The sequence below is a fragment of the Prionailurus viverrinus genome, chromosome B3 (assembly GCF_022837055.1).
Source record: "Prionailurus viverrinus isolate Anna chromosome B3, UM_Priviv_1.0, whole genome shotgun sequence".
Classification (NCBI taxonomy): Eukaryota; Metazoa; Chordata; class Mammalia; order Carnivora; family Felidae; genus Prionailurus; species Prionailurus viverrinus.
In genome coordinates, this window is record NC_062566.1 from 51,030,309 (window position 1) to 51,042,790 (window position 12,482).

General features: G+C 39.1%; 1 protein-coding gene across 1 annotated transcript in view; it reads right to left on the minus strand.

Moving 5' to 3' along the window:
- The window catches only part of SLC12A1 (solute carrier family 12 member 1), a 101,458-nt gene that overhangs the window by 18,283 nt on the left and 70,693 nt on the right, over positions 1 to 12,482 (minus strand). Inside the window, exon 19 of the mRNA XM_047863020.1 lies at positions 8,768 to 8,850. Within this exon, the coding sequence (XP_047718976.1) occupies positions 8,768 to 8,850 (83 nt within the window). The remainder of the gene's footprint in view (positions 1 to 8,767; positions 8,851 to 12,482) is intronic.

Here is a 12,482-nt window from a genome sequence, read left to right on the forward strand (position 1 = left end):
TTGCATCTGACTGCCTTTTATCTTTTTTGGGTTCTGATTGTGACGAAAAATTCCTAGCTCCTACGTAATGCCCTGCATCACTTTCTGACCTCAACCTACATTGGGTCAGGGTAAATAAGACTTTAAAAGCAGTCATGGGACAGTGCTTAAAGAATGATGGGCATTCTTGCTTACAGTGGGCAAGGTGGCCTCTTGTCAGATCCCCTCATCTTCTTGCTTGCTGAGAACAGAGCCTTAGAAAGTGAGCAGTGTTCTGAGGAACAGAGTGGAAAACCTAGATTCAGTGTTACAAAACACTGGTAGGGCTTCTGTAAATGTCAACCCTTGGAGCCCATTGCCTTATCTATCTGGGAAGCGAAGCTATACAAACTCTAGATTTATCAATTATGTACTAACTAAATCTGTCAGGACAGTCACATCCCTAGACGGTGCTGTTATTCAGCTACACAGAATTGTCTGGCCTTTTTCCAGGTCTTAGCAATTAATCTTTTGCCAGTGGCATGAGATTTAAGGTCAAATCACCCATGTGATTTCCCCAAAGCCTCAAAGGTTCTCAAGATCAGCAGCTATAGAAAATCTGAGAAATTAGACTGATGGTATTAAAGCTCAGACAGGAGTTGCTTACCCCTGACTTTTGAAAGGTGAACACAAGCTGCATTGCACTGGAGGTCATGACCCATTACAGCTATGCTGCTGGCTTTATGTGACATTAAGCAAGTCATTGACTTTTCCTATGCCTCTGATTTCCTATCTGTGAAATGGAAAATTGTAACCCTTCCCCTTTCCCACTCTCCCAGCTTTGCAAAAAGAACAAACAACAGTTTCTGCATGGTACTTTGTTGCTCCTTAAAGACCAAAGCAACGAGTGTGTTCTATAGGCAGTGTATTTATGCAACTTCTGGAAATGGGCTTAGTCATGCAAAGCAAATTGAGTATTTTGAGAAGCCTGGGAGTTATTTTAGCAGTTACCATTTATTGCGCACTCTTTGGGTGCCAGGGATTGTGCTGCATATTTTCCTTCCCAAATGCTTCTGAGATAGTTGCTATTGTTATCCTCATTTTGAAGATGAAGAGACTGAGGCTCAGAAAGGTTAAGTGATTTGTCTGATGTCATCCCGAAAATAACAGGGTTCAAATCCAAAGTATCATGCCCCTTGCTTTCATCTACTGTTTGGGGTGCTGTAGGGGCCAGTTGAGGGGTCATCTACCCTTTGCAGTCGTCCGGAAGGCGCGTATTTGTGTGCGTCTTCGGGGGCAACTGCCAGGGCCATGCTGGGGAAGAGTTTCTTTTGCTGTACTTTTTTGGCAGACTCCAGCACACCCTGTGATTAGACACAAGTTGCCACATTCTTTGTCCTCTAGTTTGGACAAAGGAGGAAAAAAGATAAATCCTCCTTTGTAACAGAGTCAGCTGGCTGAATGAACTGGGAGCTACTCCAACTATTTGCTCAAAGGTATGTACACAGCCCATCCTGGACAGAGCAAACTGCAAAATCCCAGGCCCCAGAGACAAAACCAGACTTTGCTTGAATGCGTCAGATTCCGCGGTCCCCTCAAAGACAACAGACAGAGGCCGACGGAGAGAGTCTGTTCTAAGGGCTGAAATCTGCTTGCTTGGCCCTCTTGGATTTTCACACCCACACGGTGGTCTGCTCACTTGCACAGTGACTTTGCAAATTCTTATTAGAGTTAATTCTTAATTATTCCCTTTGTAGGTGATCTAAGGGCTCCTCCTGTGCAATCCATCCTTTTCTAATTTCAGTGCTAAGCAGAAGTGACGGTTTGATTATCTGTTCTGAATCATCTATCTGGTGTACAGCTTGCTTCTGTTCACATGCGAGTCAAGAGTGGACTTTGTGAAAACATTTCTTTCAACAAGAGTACTCACCAGCTGACTTGTGGAAGTGTGCCATTGGCCACAAAGGGGGGTGAGCCAAGGGAGTATGAATGGAGAGATATAAACGGATTTCCACGAGCACAAAAATAAAAATTGCTCATTCCCTCATGACTGCTTCTGTGATGTTCAGGATTCACAAAGCCCTTTCCTCATAGTCTCTTATTTGATCCCAACATGAGTACGGGGATGCAGGCAGAACTAGTGGCATTCTCCCCATTTTACTGGGAAGGAAACTTGGGCTCAGACAGTTCAAGGTTGCACACTGGTGATGCAAGCCTCCTGCTTCCAATTCTAGCTCTCTTGTTCCCATCCTTCCTCAGCAATAGGCCCTGACTGCCAATAGCTACCTGTTGAAGAAATCCACAGTCTGCATTTTTTTGAAGAAGCCATCCCTAAATCTCTCAATTAAAGAAATTTTTATAATGCTCTATATGTCCATGATACTCTGCTTCAAACTTTATTCCAGTAGACATAACTGTGTGACCTAGACTAGTTTTAAGATACATGTTTTTTTATGCCCTCTAGACTGCAAATTCCTGGAGGGTAGCTTATTTCATACTTCATCACCTCCATTTATTGAGAGTTTATTTTGTGCCAGGTACAATGCCAAGCACTCTGCAGCCATAATATCCTTTAATCCAAAACAATACATCTGTGAGCTAGGGGCTATAATTATTTCCATCGGATAATGTGAAAAGTGGGACACAGAGAAGATGAGTCATTTGACTAAGGTTACACAGTCAGAAAGTGTCAAGCTGGGATTTAAACCCAAGTCTGACTGATTTCAAAGTCTTCACATACTGCCTCTCACATTCTCAGCTGTGCCCAAACCTCCCTCCTCGTGCCTACCATCACAGTAAACACTCAAGAATAGTTTGTTGGGATAAAAGAACAAGTCAATGGTATTCAACACAGTTCAATACAGTTGAAAGTATCTCTATAATGGAGGGAAAACAAGTGAATTGTGGTCACAGATGAGCATGTGTAAAATTATGTGGAGGGGGGGGATACAAAAGACAATGTTGAAAAGGAGTGGGGTTAATGCCATATACAGAGTTATAGAAAGAGGACGTAATAGGGGCTGTTGGCCCAAACCAGGCTGGAATGTCACAGAGGGTAGGACAGGCAGGACTGATCACAAGAAGGAGAGTCAAGATGGGAATTTGAATCTTCCATAATAGATAATTCTATAGTTTATCACAATTTACAAAACCACAATGCAAGAGAGAGAGAGAGAGAGAGAGAGAGAGACACTGAGAGAGAGAGAATAAGAGCCTGCCTTTCTCTCATTCCAAGATTAAGAGAGTTTCTGAGGTTCTAATGATGGAAGAAAAAGCTTAGACCTTTCTGTTCTCTCACTTGAGTGGATTTGTAACCAATTCCTCAGATATAGTCCCAAACAGTTCTCATGGAGAGAACAAAGAGTGACCTTGTTCCGTGTCTTCATGCAAATGCCAAAACCACTTGAACAGTAGTTACCTGTTTTCAAGTCCTTTATAAATTGATTGTATGATAACCAACGGGAGTGACTATAGTTTGAAATTCAATTTAGTTGTCAAGATTGCCTCAAATGTTCTATCCCCAGTCTTTACATATATATATATATATATATATATATATATATATATATATATATATATATAAAGATGTTTTCAGAAATAGGTAGGAGTCTACACATTACAATTCACTTTGAATCTCAAGGATGGAGAACAGTCAATTATCTGACAGCAGAAAAGGGAACAGGGAAACCCACTGAGGAATCGCATCGCCTCCCATTTCACAGCATCCTTTCTCTTTATTAATTATTAAATTATGATTCTTTCCCTGGTCAATCAATTCAAAGCTGTAAATGCTCACATGAATCAACGTGACTTACCCCAGATGAAGTCTCGTTGAATTGAAGGCAGGAAGCAATCCTGCAGTGGTCGTCTTCCAATCAAGTAATTATTTACTAGCCTGCCATCTGTCTTTATTTTGCTAAGCTACTCCATCAGACACAGCAGAATCCCCATGCTCGGAGATGGTCATAAATCGTGTAGTACTTACATGGAGCACTTGACCGCAATATATTGCGGATCACGTTTCATCATTTTATTCCTACCAGTGCAATTTGCACTCTTTGTTGTAGATGGCAAACTTGCTAAATACCCTTGGGAAGCTAACAATATGAAATATTGCATTTTTTTTGTGTTGTCAGGCAATAAATTAATTTATTAAGAGAAACTGTCAGCCATCAGTATTGGATGAGTTGCTGCAGTGTACAAGTTAGAATGTTATGAGCATCGATCTTATTTATATGAAAAAGTTATTCTCCTCACATAATCCTGTGACACAGTATAGAAATAATTGTCATTAGCTGGTAAATTACCTATAAAGCTGATTTCTATTCACTGCTTTATTAACTACAGTATATGGGCACTCTGAATTGCTAATATTTCCTTTAAATTATAATCTGTGATGACACTGTGGTGCCTGTGTTGGAAAAGCTATGATGATAATCATTAACATAGTATAATGCAATACTTAAGATTTATCAGGCTCTTATTAAGCCCTATATTACAGTATAATATAATGAAACACAAGCTTGTTTCTTCCAATTCAAAATCTAATATGAGGGTGGTGTCATAAATTACATAAACTTCAAAACAATGCATGGAAATGTGGCATAAAGTTAATTTCTATCATTATGCTGTTGTTTTTCTGTATGTTCTTCATGTATTTGTATAACACTTTTTTGTTTACTCTAGATAATTGGTACTTATAATTATTTTATTAGCATCCAACTGTATTTTTCCTTTCTTGAGTAAGAGACAGAAATATTTCAAACATCAAAGTTGAGATAAATTGGATACATCCCTTGGGAAATTAAAAGGGGATGCAGTTCACTGCCAGGGTTCTTTCAGAAATACTACAAAATTTGCTTGCTGTATTGCCTTACAGGACTAAACTGATGGTGCATTTTGGTGGATGGAGCAGGAAAGGGTGGGAGTGATATTTTCCAGCTACCATCTCATCTTTCAGCTTGAGGAGATCAATATAACATACAAAGAAAATGTGTAATCTTAGTCATTTTCCTCTCTAGATCTCCTTCTTAAAAGGTAGACTGGCAGTTTCAAACAGACACAGATTTGAATCTTACCTCTACCAATTGCTAGCCTTGTGAATCTTGGGTAAACCTCAACTTATTACCTGTTCGCTGGGGCAAAGATAGTACACTCTTCATAGGGTAGTTGGGATGACAAATGTTATGATATATGTGAACATGAAGCATAACACGTGGCACATAATAAGTGCTAAAAATGGTTAGGGGTGCCTGGCTGGCTCAGTAGAGCTTGTGAGTCTTGACCTTGGGGTTTTGAGTTCAAGCCCCACACTGGGCATGGAGCCTACTTAAAAAAAAAAATGGTGGCTCCTGTTGCTGCTAATGTATTAAGTTCTACCAGAAAAAAATATAAATTAATTATGAACACTGAATGAGAATTAGTATATCTTTCTGCAGATGTAAAAGATCCATAAAAGAGAATAGGGGGCATAAGACAGGAAGCCTGAAGATCTCTTTGTTACATTTTTGCACAGGATAGATTCTCAGCTTTATCTTTTAAAGCTCTTCATACATAATCATAGAGTATACATATCACACAGTGGTTCTCTATCCTATATAAACGCTTGATCTTCAATTTCTTCTTCTCCCTTACAATACACTGGATTGGCTGCATCAGGAAGTTCACCTAATCCTCTTACATTGCCTTCTGTTATGAGGGAGACAATCATACATGGCCAGATAGAATCTGGACCATCAGGCACTGGCCCTCTCAAATCCCTTTCAGGCTTTTCCTTCCTGATGAATCAGTCAACAAAATCCCGATCCTTCTCTACCTGGAGACCAAATGCCCCAAGAGAAAAACAGGCAACTAGAGAGCTTGCTCTACCTCCAAAGAGAATTGACACTATTGTGCACAATCGTCCTCAATTTATCACTCTACACTTATAAATCTACATACCTAATCATCATTCCTCAACTCTTTTGCTCTAATTTTAGAAGATGAAGCTTTTTTTTTTTTCTGTTTCAGACCAACTCTTCCATCCATGCCTATCCCATGATTCATCCTATTCCTCCAGAATCTTACTCCATGGGTCATCCTTTGTTTTCATTTCCATCTTCAATCTCTCCCATTATCTTGGGCCCATTTCCTCAGTGTGAAAACATGACCCTCTCTTGCATTCTAAGGTCAATGGGTCTTCCTCTGGTAAATCTCAATCTCTTTCCTCTCGTTTGCATCCAAACTTCTCAAAGTGGTGGGCCACATCCATAGTCTCTGATTCTCTCCTCAACCCACTCCAACCCAGATCCTGCCAACACCACTCTACAGATAAGATTTTCACTCAGATTATCTGTGCTGTGTCAATTGCATTTCAGGAACAATCTCACTGATATTTCCTGCTGTATTTGACAATGTTGATGATTCTTATTTTGAGCACTCTATTCCCGTAGCTTCTGTGACACCACAGATTCCTGGTTCCTTTATCTTTCTGAGGGCTCCTTTCCTGCTCATCCTTTGGGGGCTTTTTCCCTGTACTTTGGGGCTCTTGACTACATGCACTCTTTAGATTTTATTTTCCAGTGTCATTGTTTCAAGTTTTACCTTAACTATGAAGTCTCCTGTACCAATCCACTTGGGTTGCCATAACACATACCACAGACTGGGTGCTTAAATAATAGACATTTACTTTCTCATAGTTCTGTAGACTAGAAGTCCAAGAAAAAAGTGTTGGCGGGGTGGTTTCATTCTGAGGCCTCACTTCCTGGATTGTAGATGGCTGTCTTCTTCCTTTCCTCTGTGCTTGTCTGTGTGCTAATCTCATTTCATAAGGACACCAGCCATATTGCATTAAGTCCCACCCTTGTGATCCTATTTTATCTGACTTACTTCCTGACAGACCCTATCTCCAAACCCAGTCACATTCTGAGAAATTAATTCGCTACAGAACTCTGGGGGAAAATAGCTTGGCCCATAACATCTCCTAAATGTGCATCTCCAGCTCACAGTTCTCCTTTAAGACCAGGACTATCTAACTGCCAATTGGACATTTCTGGTAGAATTTCCCACAGGAGATTGTTTAAAACTAAACCAGGAGATTGGCTTCATTATACCTACTCTTCCTCTTGTGTTTCCCATTTCCACAGGCAGTATCACCATTGATGCAGTCAGCCAAGGGGTCCTTTTTCACTCCTCCCTTTTTCATATCCAACCAACCCCCAAATGCTGCTCTGTGTGTCTTCAAAGTACTCCTGTCCTTTCCTCTCCATCCCTAGCTCTAGTTCAGGCTGTTCCATTCTCTGCCTTTGATTTTTACAAAAATCTTTTTGATTTGTCTCTCTGTTTCCATTCTAGCCCCTGTAACTGAAAGAGTATGAGATGTAAACCCCTATTTGACCACATTATTCCGTCACTTAAATCTCTTCAATGGTTCTGCACTGTCTGCAGAATATTTCTACACTTTTTAATATGGCAAATGAGGCTTTTAAAATCAGGATCTTATATCAGCAGCCTCAAATTTCACTATTATCTGCTTCATACTTCCTACTTCAGTAACCTGAATCTGCTCTGGGTAGCCCATATACCCCATCCTTCCATAATCCTGTATATTCACACCTTTGCTTGATGCTCTGGTCTTTGTCAGGAATGCTGTTTCCCAAACTCATTTCTCTTTCGCCCAACATTGCCTAGTTAACTCTACTCATCCACTAGATATCAAATCTAAAGTAACTTCCTCCAGAAAGACCTCTTGGAGTAAGATGTCCCTCTCTCTTCTCCATTATACTCTACAAATATACTTACTAGCACACTGATTAGTTTTGGTCTACCCAGCACCATCATTTACACCATGTCTGGTACACAAGAGACACCCAAAAAGTATCTCTTTGTTTTAGTGTTGGTCATCAGGGGACTCTATTTTCAAGTTCATCTGAAGAGATAAGTCATGAATTAGTGCCCTGTCCTAATATTTCAATGACTATTTAGATGTGTCCTTTATCTCATTCGTAAGTTTAAATATAAGTTATAACAAAAAGCTAAGTTTAAACATAAGAGGGTATGTTTAACTTCTTAAGATTAAACAAGTATACTGGGGCGCCTGAGTGGTTCAGGCATTTGAGCATCTGACTGCACCTCAGGTCATGATCTCGTGGTTCTTGAGTTCGAGCCCCACATCGGGCTCTGTGCTGACAGTTCAGGGCCTGGAGCCTACTTTGGATTCTGTGTCTCCCTCTCTCTCTACTACTCCCTTACTCACACTGTGTCTCTCTCAAAAATAAATAAACCTTAAAAAAAATTAAAAAAACAAACAAACAAGTAATCCTCTAAAGAGAAAAAAGCAGAGTTACTAATCTGAATTAGTGTTTCGGCCTGGGACTTAGATTAGTGATTCACAGCATGATACATTCAGGCTCATTTCCATGTTGGCTGAAAACCAGATCATAGACTCTTAAAAACAATATACATGGTTTTTTGAGAAAAGAATTAATCTCTATTTTCTCAAACATCTTGCAGAAATTAATTCAGCAGTTTATTTTACCAAAGGTGTTTATTTTCAGTGATGCTGGCTTTGTAGTTTTGTGATAAGAATAATAATTTATGACTGCCCTGGATTATTCCATATTTTATTTTGCAGGACAAAGGCGGTTTGTGTTAGCAGTGGAGAAAACACTGGGGAAGTGTATACACCTCAGGTCAGCACAAGAACATAAGCTCTATCATTAGGGGGTTTTGTCTGTATTGTGCACTGCTCCATCCCCAGCACCTAGAAAAATACCAGGCATGGAGTAGGTGCTCAATAAATATCTGTGGCTTGAATAAAGAAAGTACATACCTTGCACTTGAAGAAACTGAGAGATGTCAAACCCTTGGCTGATTCTGACTATGACCACACCAATCTCAAAATCAAATGCATCACTGAAAGTGAAAGCAAACTGGTTATTTAAATGACCCCTTTAATCTTGAGGTTTTGTACTAATAGTAAGAGAGTCCAAGATTCTCAATTCTAAGATTTTAACATAACTAAACTATGAAAATTCACTTGAGAATACAGCCAAGAGCTGATGCCTTTTGTTAGTTTGTTTTTCTCCTTTTATGCCTTTTAAAAATGTTTTCTGGATAAAGGTAACTGATTCATTTACTCCGGAACCAATTTATTCAAATAATACTGTCACCTAGAATTTTGATTATGAGCTTGTTACATGCTTTTAAAATAATTGTTTCATTTCTAATGTAAGCAAAACAATCACTGAAATATTTAGAACAGAGAGTTTCTAGGCAGCAAAGACCCTTTGAAATTATCAGCCAAATCCCTACTTATGGAGAAAGAATCCTACAACATTTCTGACATCAAGTTCCCAGTGAAAAATATCTCCAGTTCCTGTAAGGAACTTTCGCCATTGACTTTGGGCAGACTGTTTGAAACAATGCTTTTTCATAACAACCCAATGCCGTTGGCTGTTGTGCCTTCTCTACACTCAATCCAATAGAATTAGATTTTCTAGAAGGAAAAGAAAGGCTCTCTTTCTTTTATCTCTGTTCTTGTAGAATATTTTTTTTCTCTGCTCCTAAATATGGGGCAAACCAATTAGTACTTTGAGTTCATTAAAAATTTTCTCCTTGGGGGTTCCTTTGTTCAGTCTCAAATGGATCGGAAGCCTAGGACCCTTTCCATAGAAGGTCACCCTCTACCAGAAATCATGCAGTTTGTGATTATCTTATATAGGCAAACAGGTTTCTAATAGCCAAAGTGAACCTGAATTTTCAAATAATGATATGAATAAATTCAGTGTAATATGAATATCCATTCAAAATTCAATCTATAAGTGATCTTTACTTAGCAACATAGACCTAGCAAAAGTCGCCACAAAATAAATTCCTGATAAGTCTTGTTTCTAATTGTCCTTGATTGTAAAAAGGAGACAATGTGTTCCACAAAAAATATTTGGGTTCTGTGCTAGGAAGAATAATTTTAGACTTCCCAAAGACATCCACATTCTAATCCCTGGAACCTGTGAATATGTTACTTTATGCCACAAAAGGGACTTTATGGATGGGATTAGTTTAGAGACCTTGAGATGAGATTAACCTAGATTATCTAGGAGGGTCCAGTGTAATCACCAGGGTCCTTAAAGTGCATTTGGGAAGCAGAAGAGGAGGTGAGGGCAATGTGGTATGACCCATCAAGAGCTTTGAAGATGGAGGAAGAAGGCCATGAGCAGTGGACTGCTCTAGAACCTAGAAAGGGCAAGGCTGGGGATTCTCTCCTAAAGCTTCCAGAAGGGAATATAGCCTAGCCTACACCTCGATTTTAGCCCAGTGAATTAGTGTCAGACTTTTAACTCACACATCTGTAGGCTATTAAATTTGTGCTGTTTTAAGCCACTAAGCTTGAGGCAATTTTTTATGGCAGCCAATGAAAACTAATACAGATTCAAATTAAAATTAAGCCATACCTAAGAATATTATAAACATTCAAAATCTTTTATCTAAAGAAAAATTATAAAATTCTATATTATTGTAATAATGCCCCCATGTTAACAGTAATACTATGCTTTACTCTTACTCACAAAACCAATCAAAATAGTTAGAAAGGGAAATATAATACAGTATGGAGGTATGATGGTCTTCCCTTCTATATTGACCTCACTGCTGTGGTAGTAAGGTCATTTAGCCTTACTAAGCCAGCTAAGTTTTATACTAGTATAAATTTGAGCCACCTTAACACTGAACTTTACTACCAATAAGACCAATTTGGTATAAAATCCAGAAGTCTCCTTGGCCTAATATTATTGGGTTTGATTATTTTGGTCCCTTTAGATTTCTAGAATGTTTCAAAGGTGGGCACATTGGAAGATGACCCCAGATAATTTTGTATCAATTAATGGACACTAAATGACTGACGGTTTACATATGTCTTATTTGCTTCAATACTTTTTTCCCCCAAAGATGAAGATGAAATTTCTTTCCTCTCTGTCCCCCTTTTTTTCCCAGTGGTAAAGATGAAATTTTATTTTAGAATCTGGATAACAGAGAGCAGCTCTAATCTATTTCCAAGAATGGTCAGCAACTGACTGTTTCTGAATATATCAAAATGCTGGTTGGTGAACATGGTAAAATTCTACCCTCATCACCTGCTTTAGCCTTAACATACTGAACTTAGGGTATCACCAGGGGCCAAGTGGCAGCATTTGGCATCCAGACTTTATACCTTCGGGAAACACAATTCAGGAGAATGCATTTAGTACACAAGTTCCCCATGTCAGAAGGATTGTTAAGTGAATGTGTTTGGTCAGTAAACACATACAAATTTCAGATGATGAAAATTATTTTTTTATACTTCTTTTCAATACACTAAAACTACAATGTTTTTATAATGTTCCTTAAATCTCTCCCAAACAATGATAAATACAATGCTCATTCTAGCAGGGGCCAGGACATAGCCTGGCATAAGAAGCACTGTGAATACATGTGCTTGTTTTGAAGAGGTGAGGCTTTCTTTCCTGTGTATTACAGACTTTTAAAGTTCAGCCAGACTTCTCAGGGCACATTCCCTACCCTGTTGTATGGAATCAGAGCAAAGCCAGACTCCAGATGGGAAATATTCCATTTTCAGAGCTTTTGACAAAAGATAGCTGTTAGCATAGCTAACATCGCCCCCCTTGAGGCAAATATGGCTAAATATTTTCAAGACGGGAAGAAAGGCTCAGTTTTCTAGAATGGTCACTAAGGGTACTCTGAGCCTTTCCATATGTGTAGACTTCATTTTCACTTATGCAAAAGAAAGAACCAAGCCAGGTAATACTTTCGCTATACATGTACTATTGGAGGCAGCATAGCATTTTGGTCATGAGCTTAAACTTTGAATTTGGATAGTCCTGGGTTGGAATTCCAGCTATGTCACAACTGTCATTTTCTTCATGTTACTTAATTTTTAATGTCTGCATTTCTCCTTATAAAATGGGAACAGTATTAGCACTTACTTCAAAGTCTTCTTGTGGGAATTAAATGGGATAATTTGTGTGAAGGACATTAGCCTGGTGCCTGCTAGTCTCTTAAAGACTATCATTACGACCCTTGTCCCAAGACTTTTCCAATATATAGATATTAGATGTCACGTCCCATTTAAAACTCACTTTTTGTCCTTAAACCAACCCAGAGACACTGATATATGAAAGCCTCATATCAGCAAAGAGGCATCTGAGGCTCAGGGGTAGTAAACTCCTTATCCAGGGCTCAGAGGAGATGATGACTGAATTGGGCACACCAGCCAATCCAAGATTCCAGGTGTTTTGAAAGAACACTTCCTTCCTTACTTAGCTGTCCTTTGCTTTTAATCTTATGAATAGGTTTTAAGACTGCAAATCTTAATAATTACCTTTTTCTTTGACACCAAGTTTCCTCCACCCTGCTTCCTCTGACACTATGATCCCCTCAAGTTCTATTATTGGCAGTGTTTCTTGCACTTTGGTAAAGAATTCAGAGTACCAGGGGAATGCCTTCTTCTCAGGCAATTTAATCTGGTACAACAGCACCTGTTATGTACTGCC